The following is a 25996-nucleotide window of genomic DNA, read 5'->3' on the forward strand; positions in this document are numbered from 1 at the left end:
TTTGTTTCTCAATTTCTTTTGTTTATGCTTTAGTAATGAATTTCTAGCCTAGCAAGAATATTAAAAAAAAACCCTCACCATCAGCAGTGCCTCATTAATGCTTCATAACATAGTTATGAAAAAATAGTTTTCAAGTAACACTGAGATTCAGCTTACTGTGAAACCTAATTCAATAGTACCATCTCCCCTCATCCACAAAACTTCCCACATGTTTAGAGTGCGGAGCTCCTAATACAAGAAACCTTTGTCAACAGCAAAACTTCAATGTCCGTATTAAATAGTTTTAATCAATACAAGCATATCATTACAATTATCACTTTTCTATTGTCCTACCAGACACATCACTTTCTTATATAAGAAACTTATAAAAAATTTTCAGCTTGACTGCTTTACTACCATAATTAATATTTTTTGCTATATAGATGTCAGTCTTTCAGAGATCACCAAACTTATGTCTGTGAAGAAGCATGATACTGGGGACATTTAACACATTCCTTCTAGAGCTCAAGATAGTTCATGAAAATTAATGAATTAGGACCCCCTGCAAGCGTTAAGTGCCCAGGTCAGGAATCTACGGAAGGATGAAATCTCTGACCTTGGTAATGGTAAAACTCAGAACAAACATCTCCGATTCCCAGCCTTGCTGTTACGACAACAATGCCACATCTGCTGGCTGAGGTGCAGCATCCCGATGGACTGAAAAAGGTAGTGGATTTTATACCGTATTTTCATGAAATCCAAAGCCGAAAGAAAAACTCTGTTTATGTTTAAATTTGTGACAAACAGTTGGCAGCCCCTTTAATTCCATCTCCAGTCATTTAGAAAGCCACAAGTCAGGATCCAAAATTATCATCAAACTGACCCTAAAGAACTGCTGGGGAGAGATTATTTTTTTGAACTTTGTATTTCAGCATTCATGTTTGCAAGTACTCTTACCCTTTATGTTACAGCATTTCAAGCTCACATTCTGGTACTACCAATAATTCCAGGAGCAAGATGTTTATGGAAAAACACCGTGCAAATACGGCATTATCAACTACAGCCAGTCACTACACATGAGAGGACAAAAAACATGACTGCATGTTTTAATTTTTAAATATAAAGAAATAAACACGTGATTAAAGCAATTGGAAAAAAAAAAATCTAGCCTCGATTAAAAGAGATCCTCTTAATTTTAACCATATAATAGGCTACTAGTAGCATAAATGAACACATTTTTAGAAGTTCACAATTCCCCTTTTTATTAAAACAGAAAAAAAGTTTCATTACTTCCTATTGCAAAACCAATACTAACACTAGTTTAGGTATTTTCTTTTCAGATGCTTTTTAAGTACTCACGAAGAGTAAAAAAGTGACCTTTTGCCAGTGAATTTGGAAAAGAATTAGATCCTAAAATGAAGCTTTAAGTACCTCTTTAAGAGATAAATGGGTATTGTTTATACATAAAGTGGAGAGAACTGGCACAACACCCATTTTTCATGGACCTTTTTTCATATACATTGTATTCGTCACCAAAACAGCTCTGCAGAACACAGTGTACTGCACACATTGTGCCTTGTCATGAACGGACAGCAACTGAAGAGAAGGTGAACTAAGTTACAAAATGAAGTATTTTTTCCTCTGGCCGTCTGAGAAGATAAATGATCTTACTTATATTAAAGAGAAATGGGATATGGGATCCAAAGGGCTCATTTCGCATTAACTGCGTCTCACCAACAACAATGGAGAAAGCAATTTCCTGGTGCATCAATTCCACCAGCAATTCCACGTACAGTCAAAAATCAGAGACGCTGGCATGCTCTGTTACTGCACACCTCCTGGTATTCTCAAGTCTCTAACAAACCAACTGCTCCCTATTAATTTCCTATTTTAAGGTAGCGTTGTGGTTCTCCCCCCCCCCCCCCCCAAAAAAATACAGAGATATGCAGTTATGCCCGTACAAACCAAGTATACTACCCAGGTTGAATAAACATTATTTCTGTAGGTAACACCATTTCAAATTACTCCTATAGCCAACACAAAACTTCAGCTCTCCACAGCACGTGCCAAATACAGCCGATTACCACCCCAATCCTTTCACCATTACAGAGATCCTCGCTGGTTTCAAAGCCATTACCCTTTGTGTTATTTTAAGGGCAGATTCCCTCCTCGTGAACACCAGTCAGTATCTGGAAACTCTCATCATTTCAGATGCAGAAAATTGTACTGATAAAGTTACGATGGAACAGAAGCGAAAGCTTGTGAAGCATCATAAACCATCTCCGATCCATTTACTGGACTAGACCAGCATAAAACTGCGAACCTTATCTTTCCACCCTCCTTCACATGTTCAGTATTTACAGGGCATTAAAATCCTACCACTAGTAATAGAAGACTCCTTTCTAGTGCACCTCCAAAGCAGTTTTAAGTATCTGTGCACCATCCTCATCATCAGTTATAAAACCACCTCTCCTCTTCTTGACCTATTCTTGTTCATCTGCTGTTATTTAACTCTTTAAGGCTATTTGGGAGTCACAGTGTTATCAATGGTTATGTAATTCTTAGAACGAATTTTAAGCTTTTAAACAGCACAATAGGAACGTACGCAACAAACTACACAGATACAAGGGGTTTTTCCACCCATCCTTCACTTGTTCTAAACCAAAACATCTTAGTGATCTAGAATAGCAGTCTTCCGTATTTTTTTCAGCTTGTCAGCCCCAGAACAGTTAGTGGTGCAGAAATCTGTATAATGGACATAAGCCTACAGAAAACAGATGTCCTTTCCTCTGTTACTTCCTACCGACCCCGGGTAAGTTGTTTGCAGACGGCCGGGGTCCACTGCCTGCAAGCTGAAAGCCACTAATCTAGAACTGCGTATCCTCTTACTGTTTGTTCTGCTATCCGAGAAGTTACATTAAAATGGCATTACGTTTCTCAACTCCAAACTGACTAGTCTTTCTCCATATAGCCTATTAGCAACCATTCCTCCAGAGCTTTCCATAAAACCCTATTTCCAGAAACAAAGATTCATCGAAAAGAAAACACCATCATTTAAGATACCTCACTTTGCCACAGATTTGGACGCAGCACAAGTCCTTCACGCTAAAGACTGCCCAACCTACCTATAAATAGGCTCAAGGCTTCAGGCTCAGGAGACCGATAGCTAAACGCGATCCTCGCAGCGTTCCCCTGTGTTACCTACATAAAGCGGCATGCCTTAACAACGCCGGGCTAGGCAGATACATAGCTACTGCTGTGGCTTATGCAGGATAGCACGGAGGGAGGGGAGAGGAGGGGGAAAAAAAAAAAAAAGGAACAAAAAAAAGAAAAAAAAAAATCACTGGGCATAAACAGCTCTCTTCCGGAGAGAAAAACCTCCCTCTCCGGAGGCTAGAGCCAGCCGCAGATAGGCTGTCACGGCTCGGCCATGGGTAGACCCCGCTAGCCAGGGACAGGCCCTTCAGAGGGTTTAACAGGGCACGGCCCCAACAGCCTCTCCCTTCAGCCGCACGGCGGCCAAGGCCCCGGGGCCAGCGGCAAGAGGGTCCCGGCCACCTCCCCTCGGGCAGAAGGGCTTCAGGACCACCCACCCCATCCCCAGGAACGGCAAACCAGGCCCGGCACCCTGTCAGACCCGAGCCGAGCCGAGCCCCCCCCGGGCGCCCTCGCCCCGCGTCTCCCCCGGGCAGCGACGGGCGACGGCTAGGGGGGCGGCGCGAGGCCCGGCCGCGTGACCGCCTGAGCCGGCGGCACGTGGCCCCGACCATAACAAACAGGCGGGTGGGCGGGCGCGGGCCGCGCTCGCGCCCTGCCAAGGGCGGGCGGAGGGAGGAGGTGGGGAAGGCGAGGTGGGGGGGGCGGGGGGGGGGGGGAGGAATGAGGGGGTGAGGAAGGGGAGGGGGGGCGGCTGCTAGCGGCGCGGCGATTGGCCGCCGGGCGCGGTGGGCGTGGCCGCCACCACCGCTCCCGCCGCCTTGGTGCAGTAGTGCTGAGGAGGCGCCAGGCGGGGGGCCGCTGCCGCGCGTCGAAGGGGTCGCGCGCGCTTCCCGCCTCTCAGCGAAGCCGCCGGCCCCGAGACATCCCCCCCCACCACCACCTCACCCCTCACACCGCCAACCCCCCTCGCAGCAGCCATGGCCGCACAACCGGCCCCTCATCCCATCCCATCCCACCCCCGAGCTGCTGCCGGCCGCCCTCCCGCAACAACCCCGAGTTGCGCCACGCAGGGAAACCTCCTCTCCCCCCCCCCCCCCCCCCGCCACGGCCGCTCTTCCCCCGGGCCGGACCCCGCCGCCCAGTCCCCCGGCCCTGTCAGCGCCTCACCTCACGGCTCCCCCCTCAGCAACCTCCCGCCTCCCTTCCCCTCAAAACGAACCGCTCCAACGCTCTCCCTCAAGGCGAACGCTTCGCCCCGGCGCCCCTTCTCTCCTCACGCACCCACCTGTGGGGCGGCAGAGCCGTTGCCCTCGGCCGGCCCGCCTCGATCAACCAAGGAGCGCTCGCTCCTTCGCTCGCACCGGCCGCGGAGCATGCGGAGGGCTCCGCCGGCGGGGGGGGGGGGGGGGTTGGAAGTGCTAAATATACCCGCTGCCGGCGGCACCGCCTGTGTCACGGACCCGGGCTGGCGAGCGGCGGCGCGGCCCGGCCCTCCCCGCCTTCCACCCCCCCCCCCGCCGCCTCCCCTCCCGCGGCCGCATCTTGTTTTCTCCATACGCACTTGGAAATGCGGACCGGCCCCCCCCCCCCCTCCGCCCCGGCCGGCGTTGGGAGGGAGGGGGTTTATTTTAGGGAGGGGGGGGGAAACTGTTGTTATTTTTGCTCGGTTCGGGATACCCACGCAGCCAGGAAAACAACACGGCGCAGTCCTGTTCCCCCCCCCCACCGCAGCTCGGCTGTCACTTGGCTCCTTCCCCCACGTCGCGAGAGGCACACACACACACCCCCCTCCATGTCGCGACAGCGGCCCGCGCACCTGCCGCGCACCCCCCCCCCCCCTTCCCCTCACTTGCCGTCTCCTACCAGGGGTGCCCGGTGTGTGGAGAAGATGGAGGGGGGGCGGCACGCCCGCCTCTCCCCCTCCCCGGGGCCGGGGGGGTGGAAAGGAGAAGGGCGCCGGCAGCCCCTGCGAAGCGGCCGGCCGGAGGGCTCGTCGCTGGCAGCCAGGTGCGTGGGGGCTCGGCGGGTGGGGTGGGAAGCAGCGGGGAAGGGAAGGGGCGGTGAGAGCCGGGATGGAGCGAGCCTCCCTCCCTCCCCCGCCTCTCTTCCAACACTCCCCCCCCCCCCAACCACCACACCACCACCACCACCCCCCCCCCCCCGCCGCTTGTGTTTACCTCAAGTTTGAATTTTATCTGCGCAACATGAGCTGGAATGCGGACATGGAGGGCGGGAGGGCGCGCACACGCCCGCCGCTCCGCGGGGACACGCGGCTCCCCCGCTCGTGTCCCGTGTCCGTCCTTCCCCCCCCCCCCACCACACACACACACACACACTCACACTCACTCAACCCCCCCCCCCCCAGCTCCTCCTCACACCGCCGCCGCGCAAACATGGCGCGACCGCCGCGCACACCCGCTTCTCCCCCCCACACACACCCCACGGCGGGCGAGAGCCCCCCACCCGAGTCCCGCCGGTAACTTACCTCCGAGAGCGGCCCCGCTGGCTCTCCCTCTTTCCCGGGGGGGGGGGGGGGGGGGGGGGGGGAAGGCTGCCACAAACCGCCGCGCTGCCGGGCGCTGAGACAGGTGCAGGCGCGGAGGGGCGGGCGGGCCGGGGCCGGGCCGGGCAGGGCAGGGCCGGGGCGGGGCAGGGCGGAGGGGGGGTCACCATTTCCCCACCACTTCCCCGCCGCCCCGGGCTCCCCTTAATGCTTCCCTCCCCACAATGTTGTTTCATTATATCATGTCCATCATGTGACACCCGGAGGCCTCTCTATGGAAACTTAAAGGGGACTTTCACGTGACGCCACCGCCACCCGCCGGTACCCCCCCCCCTCCTCCCGGGTCGCCCCCCACTCCCCCTTATCCCCCGGCTGCCGCCCTCCCCCGGGGGGGCTGCCCTCTTCCCACCTCCCGCCCTCACTTTGGCGAGTCCAAGCAAGTTGCTGCGCTTGCTTGTTCTATTATTATTATTATTATTATTATTATTATTATTAACGAGGGTTGGGTTTGGGGGTTGGGTTTGGGTTTTTTTTTGGTCGTGTGTCGTGTGTCGTCCCCCCCCCCCCGCCCCTTGCACCGCCTGTGCCGCTGATCGCTACGGGGAATTAGGGCTCGCTGCGCTCCCCGACCGGCCCGGGGATAGACCCCGCTGCTGGAGGGTGCGGGAGCCGGGTCTCGCCTGCGGTCGCGGTGCTGGACGCGGAAGCAAGAAAAAACAAAACAAAAACAAAAACAAAAAGAAAAAAAACCCCACCCAAAACAAAGAAAAAAAAAAACCCAAAACTTGTTTGCGTCGGACCGAGGAAGCTGGAGAAGTGAGCGGTGCCGTCGGTGCGGCTGTGCGGGGTTGACGCGGTGGTCGCGAACGCGGTTTTTAACTCGAGCGGTTGTCGGGGAAATGAGTGACCGGTCTAACCTGTAGTACCGTCGGGTTTCTACAGGAGGTTGTAGTGCAGAGATGCTGGAAGGAGCCGTTTCTAGGGATGTACGCTTGCCACTGCAACCATACAAGCCGCCTGTACAAACAGCCACCCCTTGCAGAAGAGAAAAAGAAAGATGAAGGCATTTTTCGTCCTTTTGAGAAGAACTCGGTCCCGCTGGTCCGTCCCCCCCCGCGCCTGCCTGCGGCCGGGGGTGCGGGCAGGCCGGGCAGGCAGCGCCGCGTTCCTCAGGCTGCTGTTCTGCCTGCGGTGCTGAAGTGGGTTGCTTTTGGTTTTTGGTTTGGTTTTTTTTCCCAGCTTTCCTCCTGCCCCCAGGATTTGGGATGAGGGAGATAAAGCTCACCTTCTCCACGGTCGCACCGCTGCACCTCTGCCAGGCTGGCGATGCGCAAGGGGGTTCTCGGGGTTTTCTTCGTGGAAGGCAGCAGCACGGTTCCCGCGGGAGCTCCCCGAATTCTGCGCCCGAACCAGTGGCATCACGTTGGTATTGGTGGTCCAGTGCAAGGTTCGAGGGGCTAGCTTGTGGCGGGGGGGTGGATTTGCTGTTAAAAACTGAAGGAGGAAAAGGGTGCCGTGTTCGTTCCTGCCTTATGGCTTCCACTGGAAATCACAGCCCCTCGGCGGATTAAAGCATGACCCACAGATGCAATAAATTTTAAGTTTGGAATTTAATTTCTTCAGTGTCCCAACGAGTTTTCTTGAAGGGATTCATATAAATGACCTTTTTACCGTCTGCGGGGTTGACGCCGATGCCTGTCACATGTGCTGTCAGCCACGGGAGGGGACCGGAGCCGCCAGGTCAGACGGCTCAGGCCCAATCCTGGCCATGACGGCAGATAATCTCCCTTCACTCTCCCACTAATGCTTTTGGAGTTGAAGTACCTGTGCTCTACCCCACTCGTTTCCAAGTGCCCGTGCAGTGAGCTGTATATGTAACAGATTGGTGTTTCAGATACCTCTAGTATTATTTTTCAAATTTTTCAGGAGTTTCCTAGAGATTATTAATGGTTTTAGCTGAAAAGAGTTAACCAAGTGAGGAACAGTTCATCCTCCTTTCCTTCCTTCTTCTCAGAGTCTTCCCTCTATCCACCCTACACTTTGTTTATCTGTCCTCTCCCATGCAATTTGGGGGGGGATTTTTACCCCTGGGTTCCTTTCTACCATTTTATCCAGGTTGTCCCACTGCCGTGGAGTCCAGCTCCAGCGTGCCTCGCTTTCCATCTCCCTGGGCCTTATTTCCCTACCTCACTAAGCCTCTTTTTATTTCCATATTCCCTTCTTCAGATCATCCTTAAAGGAGAAAGAGGCTGGAGCTGGGATATAAAGTAGTCTTCTAGGAGTACTGCCAGAACCGATCTGTTTTACTCTGCTGCTGCTGCTGCTGTTGCTGTTCTGCTGTGTCATGGGAAGAGAGTTACCTAGCCACACCAACCCTCGGAAACGGCACCTCAGGCAGAGCCGCTTGCTGCAAACCCGAGCTGTGTTTTACAAAGCTGAAGGGTAAGTTTCTCTGGCGCAGGATTTAGGCTGGAAGGAGAAGGCATCGCTCCCTTTCTGGGCTCTGACGGGGAGATCGGTGCACGATGTTGGGAGATTTGCAGGAGGCAGAGCGGCGGTGGCGGCAGCAGTGACAGCGCATCGTCACACTGCTTTATTTCATTTTGTCAAGCCAAGACGCTTTAGGTTACAGCTGAGCAGAAAAGCAAAATGATGCAATTCTGTAAAAAGGGTGCTTTTTCCCAAATTTGCTTTAAATTCTTGCAAGGAGGTCTTGCACTAAGAAAGAGCAGGGATTCTGCCTCCTCTTAAAAACTGTCTTTAGTTATAAAATCTTTACGATCTTGGCTCCTTCCACCTGAGCCTGTTTCCCTCAGAAACGTACTTTTAAAAATGTGAGGCTTAAAGGTGACTCCTGTCTCTCTCCCCTCCCAAGTTTATGTTCCTTGGAAAGGCCTGAAGAAGCCTAAGGCTCTGTCTGCCTGTGAATGAAAAAGGTTTGAATAAACACCGGCGTGCACATACACGTGCATATGCACGCGCATATACACACGCACGCACAGGATTTAAAGCATCCCATTGAAGTGCATGTATAGGAAAATCCTTCATCATGTGACAGGCTTTAATATCTGCCTTAAAATTAATCCCTAACTGATGGACTCTGTGTTGTGGCAGATCACAGGAGGCTCGATAGCTGGGGTTCCTGTGCAGGTTTTTAAAACTGCCAAATAAAATCCTCCATTTGCTGTTGGATTAATTTGGTGTGTTTTCACAGCAGCTACCTGGAAAATGCTCGTCTTGTGAAAGCAAGTAAGAAAACTTTATAGGGCTCCAGTCCTATTTTTCCACAATAAAAAAAAGAGCCTTGTCATGGGGTCAGGACAGGATCTGATGCTATTCCACAAGGAAATGGTTAAAGGGCCCAGCAGAGTTCTTTGGTTCCTCTGTTAGAGATAACACTCCTGGGTTTTGTTACAGCTTGAGCTTTGGAGATGGTCCTGCCTACTTGTCAATGTTGTCTTTGCTTCTTTTTTGTTCATTTTTGTCACTGAAACTGAATCTTCTCGTTTCACTTCTCTTTCTAATTTGTTTCACTCTTTAGTTCCCATGTGTTAGAGAGTGCAGTTTCATTTAGACTCTTCAGAGAAAAGAAGAAAGTCTGATGCCAGAAAGAAATTTGCGGTAATATATTTCCTTTGCCACTCACATGAAAACATTGCTACTCAAACAGATCTAGGTATAAACAATGCTGACAGGCCCTCAAAACCAAAACCAAATTGTGAAATTGAGGCAAATAGCCCAGAGAACCTGAAATGTTCTGGTTTCTAAAACACTGGCTGCTGTCAGAAATAGGGTAAAATAAAGCTTTGTTTACATGTAGAGCAGAGTGTTTGTTGATTGAGTTTCTAAGGTGATGTAGCAGGAAATACTGATCTTAGGAAAAATGACATGAACGAAGCATGAAACTATAATTCAGCAGCTATTTGTCAACTGATAATAGAAAAAAAAAAGGATATTTAAAAAGCAATGAGAGGTTTTCATTGAACTTTTTCTCTCCCTTGCCGGCAAATATAAAGGCAGCCTCTTACTTGCTCTGCTCCTGTATATAACTATTTGCAAGAGCAGAGTTAAATCATTTATCAGAAGGAACGTTTCCGTCGGATGCAAATACCTACACTAGCTGTTGTTTCTACGTCATGTCACAGACAAGATTGATGCTCGAGCAAGGTTATAATGTACCTGCATTTTCTCCAGATCGGTGCCAAGCTTGCTGAGTCATTTTCCCTGTTCCCATTCTGCAGTCGGCTGCTTGCTTGCTTTTCCCTGTTATTTGTGTGGGTCGTAAACTCAGCAACAAATGAGAATAAATGCTTATATTTCTTTAGGCTGCCTCCCTAAGGAAATAAAGGTTCTGCTTGTGCTGCTTTTCTGTTCACCTATGTGTCCATTCCTCTCTCCCAAAAGCTTCTGAATCCATTAATGGATTTTGGATGAATTTGGGAGAAAGCAGATATTTCAGAGACAGTTATATTCCTGCAAATTGCACCCGGGCAGGAGGGAGAGACCTGGATCAGAAACTGAAGCAGAACTTAGCCATAAGGCATCAGGGCTGGCAGCCACCTTCCAGCCACCCAACCCATATGTACCAGCCAATTAATCTACACGTAGCTACGCCGAGCCACAGCGCTGCCGTATCCTGCCTAGTATAGTTTCCGCTGGCGGGCAAGGGATATCATGGTTAAGCAGAGGAACCAGGATAGTTCAGGGAACACATAGTCTTCAAAGTGAAACGGTAGAGGAGTTTAAGGAATATCACCATATGCAAGGGAAAAGTTAGTACCTGGGAATGCCTCTCTGTAGTTTTGGGGAACGATGTAGCTTTTGTGTCACTCCCAAAGCAAACCGTGGCAGAGGAGCCCAGTCGGGCTGTTCTTAGAGCTAGCACACCTTGTCAGTCTAGTGCTCTGTTGGTCTTGGCACTAAAGCTATAGGCTTTATAAGATGTCCCACCCGCACCTCTTCCAAACGTGGTCGGTAGGTCCGTTGCCGCTGAGATGCCTACATCACCAAGTGAAGAGCAGTCTCAACCACAGGCTCGAGCCTGCTGAGTCCTACAGCCCCGCTCTCCCATCTGCCTTTCTGGTGTAGCCGTGCCGTAGCTGAGGCACAGAGTTGGCTTGTGCTTGAGAAGAACCAAGCCTGGGGTGTCTCCTCATGGACAGAAAGGAAACGTGCTGAGCTCCCACCTAGGCTGGAGCCCTCCCGACTGCCTCACTGAGGTTATGGCATGAGAGAGCTCTAGCCCTGCATCTCCGCCTCGAGGTGTGCTGGGAGGCAAACGCAGGGATGATGTTCAGGTCAGGACCGGAGGACAGGATCAGACCCATTCTTACCTGAGAGCAAAGGCTTAATTTGTATGTCCTTTCTCTACCAGCTGCACCTTGCCAGGACCAGCCACTGCAGGACAGATATCCTAACGCTACGCGTAACATACGCTCTCATCTCAATTGCAATTAGTTTGATGTAACAAACAGTTTCAGCGTGACAAACTGCAAGCTAAAAAAAGCCGTGCCTTCATATGCATAGACTGGATGCACAAAATATGTATTGTGTGTCACCTCCCTTATGTCCCATATTTGTTCCTGCAGCAGTCTCAAATGGCATACGCTCCAGCAATACCACACAGTCCAAACAGACTCCTGGAAATATAGGAGTGATCGGCACTTGGTACTCTTTGAAATGAAGGCGTTGGTTGTTCTGCCATGAGGTGCTGCGTATGGACCTCTTCTGGAAGGAAGACTTTTACATATAACTTAAGATTCGTTAACCTCTGATGATTAATCTATAAAATTGCAGGCAGCCTCCCTATCAAGGAGCATGTTTTTGTCTCTGTTACAGCTGCTAGACACCAACTGAGATCAGGGGCCTTATTTTCCTGGACACTATATAGTCATACCCTAGGAGATAACCTCTGCCTTGAAGGGCTTACAAAGCAAAAAGACAAAAGAGTGAGCAATATAAATCTCAGGCAGAACAAACACGGTGACCTTTTGCAAATGTCAAGTTAATACCATGATCTGGAAGTGGAAGGGGTTTATCAGAAGGCAGATGGGTCAACAGGGATGGGAGCACTTGGGGTTGAGGGGTGAGATGAAGGAAAAGCCACAGAAGAAGCTGCGTGGTATGAGATGGAGAGGAAGCACATGCAGAACATTATATAGTCAATCAGCACATCCAGGATAAAAAGCAGGAGGGAAAAAAAGGGTCTGACGACCCTGTCCACAGCTCACAATACAACCAGCTCCTACCTGTAGCCTCTTCCCCAGAGCCACGCAGCCTGGAGAGGGGAGATGGAGGAGGCAGGGGGTGGACAGCATGGTTCCTCCTACGTGCTGATTCTGCACAGGCAGCTGGAGGTGTGATAACCCTGTTTTGGGGGTTGTTTCTCTCTGTGGCTCGGCCTCCTGCAGCTGTGTTTGTTGCAGCTGAGCCTCAGGGCTGGAGTGAGACGTAGTTCAGCGCTCTAAGTCCAGGGCAGCACTAAATTGAATATTAACAGGAACGGCTCCGGGAGCTACTGGGACTCAGGAAGTCACAATTCCTTCTCTGCTGCTCCTTCATCTTAGTGGGAGGTGATTGCTGGAGGCCTTAATGGATGTGAGACATAATACGCTTCCCTCACATTAGCTCCAGTTTGCAAATCGAGGCTTTAACCACATCCTACCCTCTCTGATCATTTCCTCATGCACCTTTTCAGCAACACGTGAAGTGTGCTAGCTACAGCCAGCCCAGCGTCCCACAGGCGACCAAGCAGAGAGGTGCAGAGACTGTACGAACATTGATTTTAAGGCTTATCAAAATTTGCCACATATAAATTAATGAACTCTTTGCCTCTCTTTCATCCTTTTGAGAACGGGAATTATTTATTTGCTGATGCCCTGAGCATCATACAAGGGCCGTAAAGTGATTTTTAAGTTGAAAACCTTTGCTATAATGCCTTTGGTAAATATTCAAAGTAAAATACAGCAACAAATTTATAGGTACTAGTGAGCCTCCATGCTGCCTGTCAAGACCATTTAGAGCTGACCAGCGCTCAGTTGCTCCCTCTCCAAAAGTATGGATGGACACCGTTCCCTCCCCCAAACCATGCTGCAGATCTACATTGAGAAATTCGGTCTGCGGTCATGTTACTTGTACGGAATAAACAAAAAGTGTTTTACAAGAAGAAAGATGCCCAGAGAAGCATGTCCGTGGTGTCTGATCATTCAGAACTTCTCCTAAGAAAGGAGAAGGTAACACCCCCAAGAGCACCAGAAAATTCCCGAAGACCCTAAGGGCTGTGCTGAGGAACAGTCAAAATCTTAAATTCCTTCCTCGTCTCCTTTTTTTTTCTCTTCCTTCCCACTTTAAAATTCACAATGTCCTTGACTTTGGTTTATCATTTACCTTCAGGTCCACCAGCACTTGTTCATTGCACGACCCCTTTTATTTTTCAAAAAAACCCTTCCTCAATCTCCTTTTTCATTAGTTGATGTACAATAGACTCTACCATGAGACTGCTTCTGGTTTTGTTTGATTTCTCTCTTCCTTTATCTCTACCCAGAGACATCCAGCAGATTGTTTCATAATCTTCCTAGAGTTCAGAGAAAGTATATTTCTTCCAGATAGCCAGTGAACTCCCTCCTCCTTTTTCCCCATCACCTGCCCTTCTTGAACAATGGTTCTGGCAAACTTTATCCATGTATTATTCCTTTATTTGCAAATTAGGAGTTCCTTGTTAGGGAAAAGTGAGAAATGCTCTGTTTCCCTGCCATGCAATGTGCGTTTTTGCACAACTGCTTTGCACTCCAGCGCACTCACTAATTTTTCTAGCCCTTGGAAGTGAGGACCGCAGCACCGCATTCATCCCCCTGTCAACCACAACACTGTCTGTGGGAGATCTGCACAAAGGGAGGCTCTTCGTTCTGCTTATATAGAGCTACACTGGTACATTAGAAGAGAAAATTGGTGAAACTATGCAACACACAGGAGGAAGGATTGATTTTGTTATTGGTCGGGGAAAGCTCCATGCTTCATTTGGTATCACTGGCCTCCTCCTGTTGTTGGGTAATTAACACCAACAGCGTGTTTGAAGCTATGCTAAAGTGCAAACACAAGATTTGCATGAATATTTTGCATTCTGGGTGGGCACAGGGAAGGTGGAAGCATTGGCACACCTAGAGAAGACAGACAGTCATGGAAAAGGAGAGCTGGAGAGAGACTGTGAAACCCCCTTGGTGCCCTGAGCAGAATCCAACCATCCCTGAGAGAGGCTAATTGACTTCCAGAGAGGAAGACTTAGGAATTAATTTAGAAATTTTAATTCAAGGAAATTTGCTTTGAATTAGAAAGCTTTTCGGTTTGATTTGTGGGTTTTTCTTCTTTCCCAAATATCTAGTAACAAGGATCTTTGCAGGAAATCAAGCCAATTTAGTTCTGTTGTACCCAGAACAATTGTCAATATCCTTTTTGTAAGTCTTCTCTGTCTTAGAAGATAGTTTTCATCTTCTCACACTTTTTTTTTTTTTCCCTTCTGGAAAAAGCAAAGGAAGTCTTCCAAGTCTTTTGAACCATTTATAATCCTTGTTGCTTTCCTCTAGCCCCTCTACAATTTGTCTCCATCTTTCTTCTACTTTCTCCTAACACGGCATCCAAACCCACACGTGGTGTTCCATCCGAGCCCTCATTAGAGTGGAATAATTGCTTCTGATATTTCACCTATTACACTCTTGTTCCTACGCCCCGGAATAAGATTTGCCTTTTTCTGCAACAGCTGTGTAGTGTTCAGTGTCTTGTTCACGGCTTTTTTTCCTTTGAATGGCTGCTTGGCCAGCGATTTGCCCCTTTGCATTGACATATTTTGTTGCTTATGACCTTACTGAACCAAATCTTTTTGATTTTATACTGTTACTCCAATTTCCCAGCAACATTTTGGAACATATCCTCCAGAGTAATTATATATTCTTTATTTCATCATCCAAATAACTAATGAAAATATTAGAATCGGGTCCAGGAGCGAAATCTGCGGGAGCCCATTTGGAAAGCCCTCTAAATTCGAAGGAAAGGCATTGGTGATTCTTGTGTGAATACAGTTTTTTTCTGTCAAGTATGTCTTAAGATGATTTCACAGAGATCATAGTTCCTGGTCAGCTTATGGGAATGTCACGTGAAACGCTGTTAAAAACCCTGCTTATTTCAAAATATGAGACATATACTCCCTCTCCCTTATTCTACAACACAGTTGTTGGGTTCAAAGATGGAAATTAGATGGGTTTTAACATCACTTATTTATGACATCCAATCTGGTTGATCGTATATTTCTATTATCAGTCAAGTGCTTAATAACTGATTGTTTAACAGTTTATTGTTTTATTTTTCTGCGTTATGTGCTGAACTGACTGCTGTATAATTCCCCAAGTCCTTCTTCCCCCTCTTTAAAGACAGGCGCTGTGTTTGCCCTTCTCCTCTCCTCTGGGATCTCCCCCGTTCTCCATGAGCTCTCCCAGATAATTACTAATGAGTCAGAGATTGCTCTGGCTAGCGCCTGAAGTGCTCTAGGGGGAACTTCATCCAGTCCTGCTGACTTGAATTTGTCTAACTTCTTTGAATGATTTTAACTGTTCCTTTTGCTATTTTGGATTGTCTTACCCCCTCGATAAAAGTAGTTCTGATAAATATCAGTTCATCATCCTTTTTTTTTCCTCCAGGGATAAAGCATAAGAAATAATGAATGGTTCAGTCTTTTCTCTGTTGTTATTTCTGTTCCCTCGTTTTCTATTAATTCAGTTATGTATAATTTCCGTTGCCTTCCTCTTATTTCTGATACCTTTACAGAGCATTCTTTTATCACCCTCTATATCCCTTCCTAATTGAAACTCATTTTGTCCCTGGTCTTTCTCATTTAAGTCCTCTTTAGTCACGCTGTTTCTTTACAGACATCATTTTCCTAGTCTTGTTTCCAGTCTTTGTACAGCTTAACATCCATTCTCCTTTTTCTGCTTCCCTCACTCCTTCCTTTCTATGGAGGAAGACGCTCCATCATTTTGTTACCTCTTTCAACTTAATTAACCTCCACCTTCCTATTCTCAGCAGTCTCCCCCCCATTAGTCAGAGTGTAATCTCAGAGAGCTAGCTACAACAATTTCCTCCTCCCACAGGAACTTTGCTCCATCATTTGAACTTTTGTTGCCAGCCTCCTCCAGACATAGTTTAAAGCCCTTCTGCTGGGCTTGCAAGGCAGTTATCATGCAGTCCCTCTTTGCAGAGCGCCAGATAGGTTTGCCAGATAGGAAACCATTATTTATTTTGCTCTATTATTGCAGATCTAATTAATAATCAGTTTGTCTCTCAAACCCATCCTTACCTCTGCAATATGCCAGTCCTTGCCCTGACTTTTACTTCCAGCCAGAAGGATGAAAGAGGACATTTCCCATCCCCTCATCTCCTTCCCTCTTCTTCCCAGTGCCTAGGTTTAGAGTAACTAGAGGGCTTTATTAAAACTCTTTTTAGGATGGTAGATTAATACAATGATTCCTGTAAGCATTACAGAGGTCACCTGCATGCTGAGGCACCCCTCTCCAGCTCAGTGGGAGACCAAGTAGGCATTTAGGAAAGGCAATTAAGAGGTCTGAGTGTACTGTGCATTGAAACATCGCTTTACCCTTTGAGATTTATAGTGTCCAGCACACAGATGGCACTTTCTTTCCACCAAAAATTGTGTTGATATCTTTGAGTAAATCAGACAACAAAACCAGACCCATATGAAATGTATTAAATTAAGTTCCCAGTTCTTTGGGTCACTGTTCTTCATAAAACGATTATATATCTAAACAAGGAAGAACATAAACCTGCAAGGTCGCATAAGCAGCAGACCTGCAGTTTCACCTATGTCCACCTACCTCTTCTTTCTCGTTAACTAGACACAGTTGACTCTTGCTCAGGGCTTTCCTTAGGCTCTCCAGACTCACTAGCACTCTCCACTGAGCAGGTACAAGGACTTGGGTAGCATTTAAGCCAGATGAATATAGCTGTCAACTCCCATTTTGGTAGAGAACAGTAAATAAGCAGCGCTCAGTATCGGAGCAATCTGTTCCTCTTCAATGGGGCTAGTGGTGAAGCTGAGCATTTTGCCACATTGGAGCCAGCATGTCCCTACAGCTCTGAGCCCACGGAGAACACTTGGTGGGACCCAGAATAGTAGAGGTTATTCAGGCTTAAGAAAATAAGGCTTACTGCTGTCTTTAACTACCCTTAGGAGATTATTGAAAAGACAGCGCCAGATTTTTCTTGAGGGTGCGCAGGAGTGGAACAAGAGGAAATCAACCGAAGTTGCAGCAAAGGACATTACAACTAGATATTAGGGGGAGGGAAAAATTACAGTAAAGGTGGCCTGCTATTGGAATAGGAGTCCAGAGAGCTTTTGGGAATCTCCATCCTTGCAAAACTCAACGGGGCAAGGCTCTGAGCAATCTGACTGAAGGGGGAAGTTAGCCCTGCTGTGAGAGGGGCATCTGTAGATCCCTGGAGGTCTTTCCCTCCCCAAATAGTTGTGTGATGCTGGGATCCTGTGTGGAATGGTCTGGGGTTGTTGTATTGCTGTCCTGCTCATTCCAGCTGATTGCCAACAAAATGGCTAAACTGCCCGAGCGTGTTGGTTCTGTGTGCATAAATTTGTAAGAATACTCTGTGCAGAATCCGGAAGACTATATTTCATATAATAGGAAAATCCCAGGTAATTATGAATTCATTGGTTTAACACTGATCCCAAACAATATCAAAGAAAATCTGATATAGGCTATGATTAGTAATGAATTAAAGGATGCTAACCTGATTGATATGCCTGAGCAGTTTTATGGAAAGCCTGTCATGTCAAACAAATGAATGTTTTTTTAATGAGAATGTAAGTTTGGTTAATAAGGATAAGGCTGTTATAAATTATTTAGATTTCTGCAAGTTATTGAACAGTTCCTGAACACAGTCCCAATTAAAGAAAAATGGTACAAAACCTAATCTGGTATACTAAATGGATTAAAAACTATTTCAGCAAGAGATCTTATAATGTAATTTGAAATTCAATTATGCTAGAGATATTGAAGTCTTCCATTTATTTATTTTGGACCCTGGATTGTTCAGTGTCTTTAGGATTGACCCAGAGGAAATGATAAAATCATCACTGATAAACTTGCAGATGACGTGAAAGTCAGTCATACCAGACCCATGGTAGGAGAGCGGCAAGGAAATAAGATGAATTTAAATATAACAAAAAGTGCAGCGTCACTGTTGTTAAAGGTATAGATCATGTTTGCAAGACAGAAGACAATGGCCCAGAATGCGGGAGCAGTGAAACAGCCCAAATAATCCACTAAATGGGAACATGCTGAGAATAAGAGAGAATTTTGCAGCAACCCCCAACTAAACTAACAGCACAGAAAGCTTTTTTTTCAGGAAAAAGACTTTGTGACATTCTTGAAAACAGAGAAGAGGTTGATTTGCCACCCAGGATGGCATTCAAAGAGCCGTTGCAAGGAGGTAAAAATCACCACCATGCCGGGATTTATATCAATACGAGAGTAGAATATCGCTGCTACCCACCTACTCCGCACCTGCAGGCGCCTGGGACACCACTTCGCTGCCGTGGCAGGGATCCAGCATGCCGGCCGGGGATCCAGCATGCCGGCCAGCAGCTGCAGAAGGGAGTAAGCCTCCACAGCACACTTCATATTTCTCTTCAACATCCCCTTTCCTCACTCGTCAGCACGAGGCATCAACTGGTTTGTTGGTGCAAGGGAGATTGCAGCCTCCTTCAGCTGTCACATCCTGAACCCCTGCCAGATTTGTGTTGCAAGAACTGATGCCAGTGTTTTTAACCCAGAGTGTATTTGGCCCTTAGTGTTCTCCATGACATAGAATAAACATTAGGGAGGAGATTCAGGCTTCAATGAGAAATGCTTTCCCATGATACGTTTTCATTTTGGCATGCACACTGTTTATGATGAAAGGATCCTAAAATAATTGTATTAGATGAACCGTCTGTTCTTCTTGCTTTGAGGCCAGTACGGCATGACATTTCAGAGATAAAATGTTGTGGAACAGCCTCTGACTTATAGCCCAATGGAACTTTTCCGAAGCCATTCTTCTTTCTTCTTTTATTTGCTTGCGGTTTATAACCTGAAAACGTCAAGCTTGCATCACAGCGTTGCCAAAAGATCGTCCTGTGCATTAGCTAAACCTTAAATTATCAGCAAATTTAATTTTTCTTCAGAAGGCTAATTCACAAGCAGTCAGCTCCCTAGTGGAAAAAACTCCTCCCTCCAATTCAAAGAAATTCCAGGATTCACAAGAAATACTACATTTCCAAGAGGACACTCTGTCTGTCCTTAGGAGAACTTATTTCTGTGTGCAAGTTCAAGTGAGTCTACGGGACCTTAAATCAAAGGAGACCAATGCCAGGTCAGTTGCTGAGTAACTGATACCGATCATCACATCCTGACCAGCTGGATGAATGACAGCAACAATTTCTTGGGATAGCATCTGAAGTTTTCTGCATTTTCCTTCTGTGCAATTAACTCATGACTGCAACCTTAATGAGGGGAAATTAATTTGTGTTGCAGATAGACGGTTTTGTACTGTGTCCTTTGGACAAAGATATGTAATTATAAAAACTCTGAATCATTATGCACATTGCTCAGATTATTGCAATTACAGGAAAGTGAAGAGAGTGCCTTGCCAAATGCTTTGAGGGTCACAGGTGAAAAGGGCTAGCCAAAAGCCACATCATTCATGTTGGGCCAGATTCTGCCTGGCTCCTTTGGGAAGTGCTCTGTGTCTGCAAACGGGAGGGGAAAAGGTTTAGCGCGTCCTTGCTGCTGTTCTCCTTTATAGACTCTGCTTTGTGGAAAGCGATGGGATCCCATCATGCTGTTCTTGGTGGAGGGACATGGTGTACCTTGAAGGAGTTCGAGACCACATCTCTACCCTCACCAGGCCACTCAGCAGCAGCGCTGGGGGACATAAGTTGTCCCTAACATGAGGTGTGGCATATGATGCACCTGGAAAAAGTCTCCTTTGCATGTCTCTGCAGCTCCTTTTGCTGTAGACAGTGACCAGGCAGGGCACAAGCTGAGCCTTTACCAGCACAACTATTTATGTTGCACTCACTTGGGATAGTTGCTTCATAGCTGAGATTTTTGAAAGCCACTGAGGACAGTGATGAATGGAGGACGATGGAAGTCTCAGCCTAAAACATGACAAGTCCTGCCCCTAAGAGCTCGGGACTTGCACTTCTGCCTGCACCTTAGCAAGGAAATGGGACAAACCGAGCAAGGCATTTTTGTTGGATCATTTATTTATTGTTCTGTGCAAAGCACAGGGTGTAACTATCACCAGTCATTTTTGGCTATTGAGCTAGCACCAGACATTACTGTGTTACTATTACAGCAAAACATATTAGCTAATTGTGAATTTACTTTTAGCCACGGTGACTGCACGGCTTTCCTGTTCTTGCGCAATGCTGCAGGACGTGAAACAGATCCCACAGTCACGAATTTCTCCTGGGTGGAGACTTGCTTATTGCAAACAGCCCAATGGGTGTTGGGATGTGTATAGGCGCACCGCTGGAGGTCGTCTGTTGGACTGGTTGGACCTTGGTCTGATCCAACAGCTACCTCTACACTAGTGACTAAGTAGGGCCAGGGCACAGGGTCAAGCATGCCCATGCTGTTAAATTTTTAGTGTGATCCCTGCGATGATAGTTTTGGCTGAGGCTGATGAATGCTCTCCCAGATCATGTCTGGGCACAGTCCTGAGCTTAACACTCCTCATGGGCGGTTTGACTGTAATAAGTTCCCTGTTTTGGAGAGTAGAAGAGTTTATCCTGGTGGCCAGGTGCTGCCAGTTGGACTCGGGGCCAGGGAACGCAGCCAGTATGGCTGTTACTCGGTTGTTCTTCCGCAGAAGTTGCTATCAAGAAGCATTACCCAGGTATACTCCAATCCTTTGATTTGTCACAGATTTTTAATGCGAAGGTGGCATATATTTCATAGTGGCTTAAGGCTTCATAGCTAATTTTCCCCAAAATACATGGAGGTACATTAATCAGTCCTAAAGACCTCTTGTACTTTAATTCATCCTTTTTTTCCAGCATTTCTTTTTCCACTCTCATTTGACTTCTCTAGATAATCAGGGGTTGCCAGCACTCTGAGAGAGGTGGTAGAAAATGCTTGGTAGTTGGGGTTGTCCCAAAGCATAGCACCTGGCAACACAGTCAGCATGTGTAAGCCATGGCTGGCACACAGCCCAGGGCACTTGACTTCTCTTTCTTGGGGATTGTTGGTATGGTTCGCATGAGAACATCCAAAAATGTCCTTTATGTACCAGGGCTAGGCATTATGGGCTTATGCTCTGAATTGATGCCTGCCTCTCTCTCCATGCACCATATGGAATGAGGGTCAGCCTTGGATGCTCTGGTGCCTAAAAAGGACAGCGAGAATGCCCATACCGTGAAACCAGCTCCCTGTTTCCTAGGTCTGGGAAGACAACAAGCTCTGGCCATGTCCTAAATCTGCATCCAAGAAAGACCGACATATGCACCAGCCTGTCCGCTGTGCAAAGGACACCCAAGCCACAGTGTTCTTCGCGCTAGGAGAAGACCAGGACCATACCACAGCAAGCCCCATCAGGTAGCACCAGCATGGACACCCTACCCACGCTCTCACCGCTGGCTACTCCTGTGACTCCCGGGCTAGCTCCTCGCTCTTTACGTGCCTCTTAGTCAACCTCTGCTGAGGGACATCCTTCAGGGCTAGCACCAGCTCTCTTGGCTAGCCAACCCTTCCGCAGGGCAGACTCAAAAGCCGCTGATGGGGAAGGACCTACTCAACCCTGCAGGTCTTTCACGACCCATCCTGGAAGTCAGGGGCTGTGCAGCCTTAATGGAGATACTACACACACTTATCTTTTGTTGACACTTCAGTTTTCGTTAATTTGGGGTAAACAAGCTTCCTCTAGCAGAATAAGCTGTCTTTTGCATTATGCTGACTTTTTGCTGGTATAATATAAAAAGCACATGGGCTTTTGCTGACACTGTTATTCCAGCAAAATGTTTAAGCATGGGCTTAGCCGAATTCTTTGACAATATTCCCAGATTTATTACATGCAATGAGCAAGCACAGAACAAGTATTTCAGTGACAATCTCAGGGTTGGAAACAGACACAAAGAAATAATTTCCCTTCTCTGCAACATCCTAATTGCTCCTTTTACTCTCTGATGGGCTGTAAGATTATCAGTTTCCTAGGAGGTTTCCTTACTGCGTCTCATACATTAAAAAATTTCCTATTTGTTCTAATGCCCTTTCCTGTTTGCACTTTGAATTGTCCCTCAAGTTTCTCAATATCCAGGTTATACCAGACCTTCCAAGGTTTAAAGCCTACAATTTCAAAAGATGTTAAGTGATTTTAAGAATGCCCTTCTTTCAATATGCATGTCTGAATGTTTTATAAGATTTTTCTGTCGTGCTACCGTTTTTTTAGTACTATTGAGTTGTATATTTTAATATAGACTAAAATAGCTGAAAGACAGTCCACTTACAAATGAAAATCAACTGCAATTTTAATGTTACGTAATATACCTTTATGGGAAAAATCTCGTAGAACTAGGTAAGGAAAGAAAGCAGTGGGAGTCAATAGAAATTTAACTTGGTTTTATGGAAGTTATTTTAAGACACTGTAGAGTTAAACAGAGAATCATTTAATTTTTACAGAGTTTTTAATAACCTCTAAAATTCTATTGCATTGATTTAATATCATCTAAGAGCTCAACAGAAAGGTATAATTTCCTGCTAAATTCTATAGGATCGTACCATAGGTTTGTATCCTAAAAATAATTTTATGCCCAAGAGAGCATCTTCTCTGAGCAGGAGACTGCCTCCCCCCAGCTGCATCTCTCTGTAAGATGCTTTAGCTTCAGATCCTTTTGCTTGCATTTTGTTTCTAATATTTTATCTCTATGGGATAAAAAGGACGGAAAGAAGAAAGCAGAGGTTGCCTATTTCTTTTTCAGTTACTCTGCTTAATAAACTCAACGTCTTTCTCTGTTTGCCCGAATGTCTGCTTTTGGAAGCTCCCTATCATGTCATAAATGCTACTTGTTTGAACAAACAGGGATTTATTTACGGTGCTGAAAGGACTTTTTGTGCTCCCCACCTCATTTGCAACATTATTACCGATTGATTTCTGCCTTACCTATTGCTGACTTGCCAGCAATATTCCAAAGTAAGGTTGGGTCTATGTCAGAAAAATTTGTTGCCTTACACTGAGCCTTTTTGAGCACCGCTTACTCAATATTGTTCCTCTACCCAGCTACTGCTCCAATAAACCAAAACAGCTAGCTGTTGTCTGAAATGAAGAATAACACCATGCCTGCTTCTTTCAGCGCAAGTAACAATTCAGCCATTTAGGGCTCTTCTAACACTCCTGAACGCTGAACTACTAGAATCTTGGCTCCCATGATAGTAATATTCAAACTTACAAACTCCTGGCAGCATTTACCTCCGCGCTGCACAAAGACGGAGCGGTCAGGCTAAAATAACACGCGGGATCTGAATTACTGCATGCAAAAAGCCGGTGGGCAGAGTTGCAGCATCTCACCTGACCGCGTCCTAGCCCAGGATTTGCCTGGCACGTGGCAATTAATGAAGCCTTAAAAACGTTATCTGGGAAATATTTGCAGTGAGTCCGCCCGCGAGCTCTCCAGGTTTGCTTTTTGTTTGCTGTGTTCATGCAGATCCCTCGCGATGTCCTTCAGGCTTGCAGCGTGAGCTCCGGGATGCTGCTCCAGCACGACCGGAGGATGGGGAATAGCACCCGCGTTTCACCTGGCGTGCTGAAGTTCTCAGGCGGTCGGACGTGGGACCCCAGAGGACACGCAGGATGCCAGAGGTAAAGCCGGGACAGATCCCACTAGGGCTGGATTGCAGCCTCCTGCTCCAAATACTTGAGTCCATACCCCCAGAGAGAAGATGGCAGGACCTCACTAGGTGATTACGCTGAGTTAGCTGTAAGCCCAAGCAAGGAAATCCTCTGCCTTAGATAGCAAAGGGGATGTAGACCCAGCACAAAGCACGCTACTCTCATCTCCTTCCCCAGCAGCTGACTGTGACTCATCCCTTGGTTTCCCCTCCTAGCCATGACTTGTATTTGCAGGGTCATGCACCTGTGATGCCACCTTCTTCTCGCCTTTGACCACCCAGCTCAGTGCCCACGACACGTCCGATGGCAAAAGTCTCTCCCCAATTCTGTCCCTTTGAACTTTGAGCTCTCTCCCGTTGTCTCTGTATCGCAGGGACGCTGCGTGAGCAGTTCTCTTTCACTTAGGAAAAGTTATTTCAGGCTTTAAACACAAATGTCTCCTGCCTTTTCAGGAAGACATAGGCATGACATGCTCTTCAGAGAATGGCTCTCCCTTGCTTGTCTGGTTGAGAGGGTGCAGGACACCCCCAGCATCCTTTGATTTGAGGGAATATTCAACCATCTTGAGTTTCCATGGGGAACCATCTGGAAATGTTTTTTTCAGATGCAGTTCAGCTCACCCGTTGGCAGTCAAGATCTGTGAAGCTTCCCCAGAGAAAACTCCTCCAGCACAGTCTAAGTCCTGGTTTTGTTGCTTTTTCAAGGTCCAGGAAGAACATAGATGAACAGGGACTTGTACAGTGAAAGGGTCTAAAAAAAAATACATGGAGTTTGTACTTTGCTTGCGGACCAGAAAATGTAGAGCAGAGGAAGCCATGAGTTGTCCAGAAGGCTAAGAGGTGGGAAGATGGACCACTGTGTGAGAATGGCACAACGTTGGCATCCTTTCCAGCCCAGGCATCCCACTGGGCAAGACTGCACCTGTGCCCCAGGCAGGGAAGAGGAAACACCAGAGCCTCCGGGAAAAGCCACCGCCGATTTCATTATTGATGTTAATTGGCCACAGAAGGTGTTTAGATACTGTAGTGGTAGATGAAGCACACGGATGGAGAGAGGGATACAGGACACCATCAACGAACTTCACATCTGATGGCACAGCACAGACTGGGAGCATGAATCTGCTTCTAGCCTTTATAGCATGGGCAGATATTCAGGCAATAAAGGCAGTAATGAGGTTATTTTGACTCTTTCAACAGACAATTCCCATGCACCATGCAAATACACGTGAGTTAAACTGCCCAACAGCCCTGTGAGTAAAACAGGTGCTCCTGTGTCCTTTTTATGGGTAACATAGAAGGAGAAGTTGGAGACGGACACACAATGCAGCAGAGCCAGCAGGGATTCTCAGGGGAGATGTCCTGGCTTTACCTAAATGGATGGAAATCCTGCCACCGGCTTTGCTGGGATTTCAGCCCAGGACTTTTGGATGCTTTCTGTACACTTCTCTTGCTGTCTCTGTGTGATATAGTGAAGTTGTAAGAAGCATCAGATTGCATCATTGTTTGGGTGTCACATGAAAAAAACCTTGTGCAATGCTTCTCCTGTGCTACTGGAGTAATTTTTGCCATCTCATGTGGCACATCTCTGACTTTGTTTTAAAAGTATAACTGGCTGGCATTAAGGCATTTTATATTCTATTCTATTCCATTATATTATATTAGTCCCTGGAAGTCCGAAGTGGTACCAAGAGAGCAGTAGGGCCCAGCTGGAAAATGTGTTACAGCCCATAAAATACTATCCTTTGAGTGTGAAAGGTTAGACTGAACTATCTAGCTATCTCTTCATTATTTAGAGTGGTTAATTACAGGATTAGATTGATACACAGAAGGCCTCCACCTCCACCGTGCTGGGTGGTGCCTTCAATGTGACAACACACAATCTGCCAGTATGAGGCAGGGAAAAAACCCACTTACCTTATTCATGGCGGCTGCAGAGAATATTGCAACCTGGGTGGCCACGTTTCCAAAGGATGCCTGAAGAAACGAGCAGGTCCAGCCAAGAAGAACATTTGGAAGACCAAGACCTTCTGCAGTCCATGGCCAGCACATTTCTTTCCTACCTCACCTGTAAGATGCAGCTGTTGTATTTAGTGCTGTTTCCTGAGCATCGTCATACTGCTCGGGTTATAGCACCAGATTTTATAGAAAAGGAAACCGAGGCATGTACAGGGGGACAAACATACAGATTTGCTACCACCCAACACTCTGGACATAGCAAGAATGGAGTGTGTTCCCTCCACTTGTCCGTGACACCTCATGCCATCTCCCTTCCCTACCACTGCTCCATAAGTTCCCCTCACACCAGGTGAGAAACCTGCTAGTTTATACACAGCACTTCCCAAAGTACCTGCCTTCTCCTTGCAAGTCTCCTTTCCAAGTCGTGAGGAGGCTAAATCCCACTTTGTGAGATGGA

The 25996-nt window shown here is 47.2% G+C and overlaps 1 protein-coding gene and 1 long non-coding RNA gene across 13 annotated transcripts in view; one reads left to right on the top strand and one right to left on the bottom strand.

The window, feature by feature from the left end:
• Positions 1-5677, bottom strand: part of LOC128142922 (uncharacterized) — a 162633-nt gene extending 156956 nt beyond the window's left edge. For 5 of the 9 annotated variants that reach the window (XR_008235564.1, XR_008235561.1, XR_008235558.1 and 2 more), the window contains exon 1: positions 5624-5677. Coding sequence is in view for 3 of the 9 variants with exons in the window: in XM_052789634.1 (XP_052645594.1) it covers positions 4424-4513 (90 nt within the window). In the remaining 6 variants the exon portion in view is untranslated. Of the gene's footprint in view, positions 1-4423; positions 4639-5623 lie in introns of those variants that run through there. The other 4 variants (XM_052789634.1, XM_052789633.1, XM_052789635.1 and 1 more) reach the window with 2 other exon arrangements.
• LOC128142923 (uncharacterized) overlaps positions 4780-25996 on the top strand; it is a 34049-nt gene continuing 12832 nt past the window's right edge. The window contains exons 1-6 of one of the 4 annotated variants that reach the window (XR_008235568.1): positions 4780-5145; positions 6584-7381; positions 7868-8083; positions 18065-19069; positions 23400-23554; positions 24189-25873. This is a non-coding gene — a long non-coding RNA (uncharacterized LOC128142923). Of the gene's footprint in view, positions 5146-5821; positions 5963-6583; positions 7382-7867; positions 8084-18064; positions 19070-23399; positions 23555-24188; positions 25874-25996 lie in introns of those variants that run through there. The other 3 variants (XR_008235565.1, XR_008235566.1, XR_008235567.1) reach the window with 3 other exon arrangements.

This window comes from Harpia harpyja, chromosome 6 (genome assembly GCF_026419915.1).
Source record: "Harpia harpyja isolate bHarHar1 chromosome 6, bHarHar1 primary haplotype, whole genome shotgun sequence".
NCBI lineage: Eukaryota > Metazoa > Chordata > Aves > Accipitriformes > Accipitridae > Harpia > Harpia harpyja.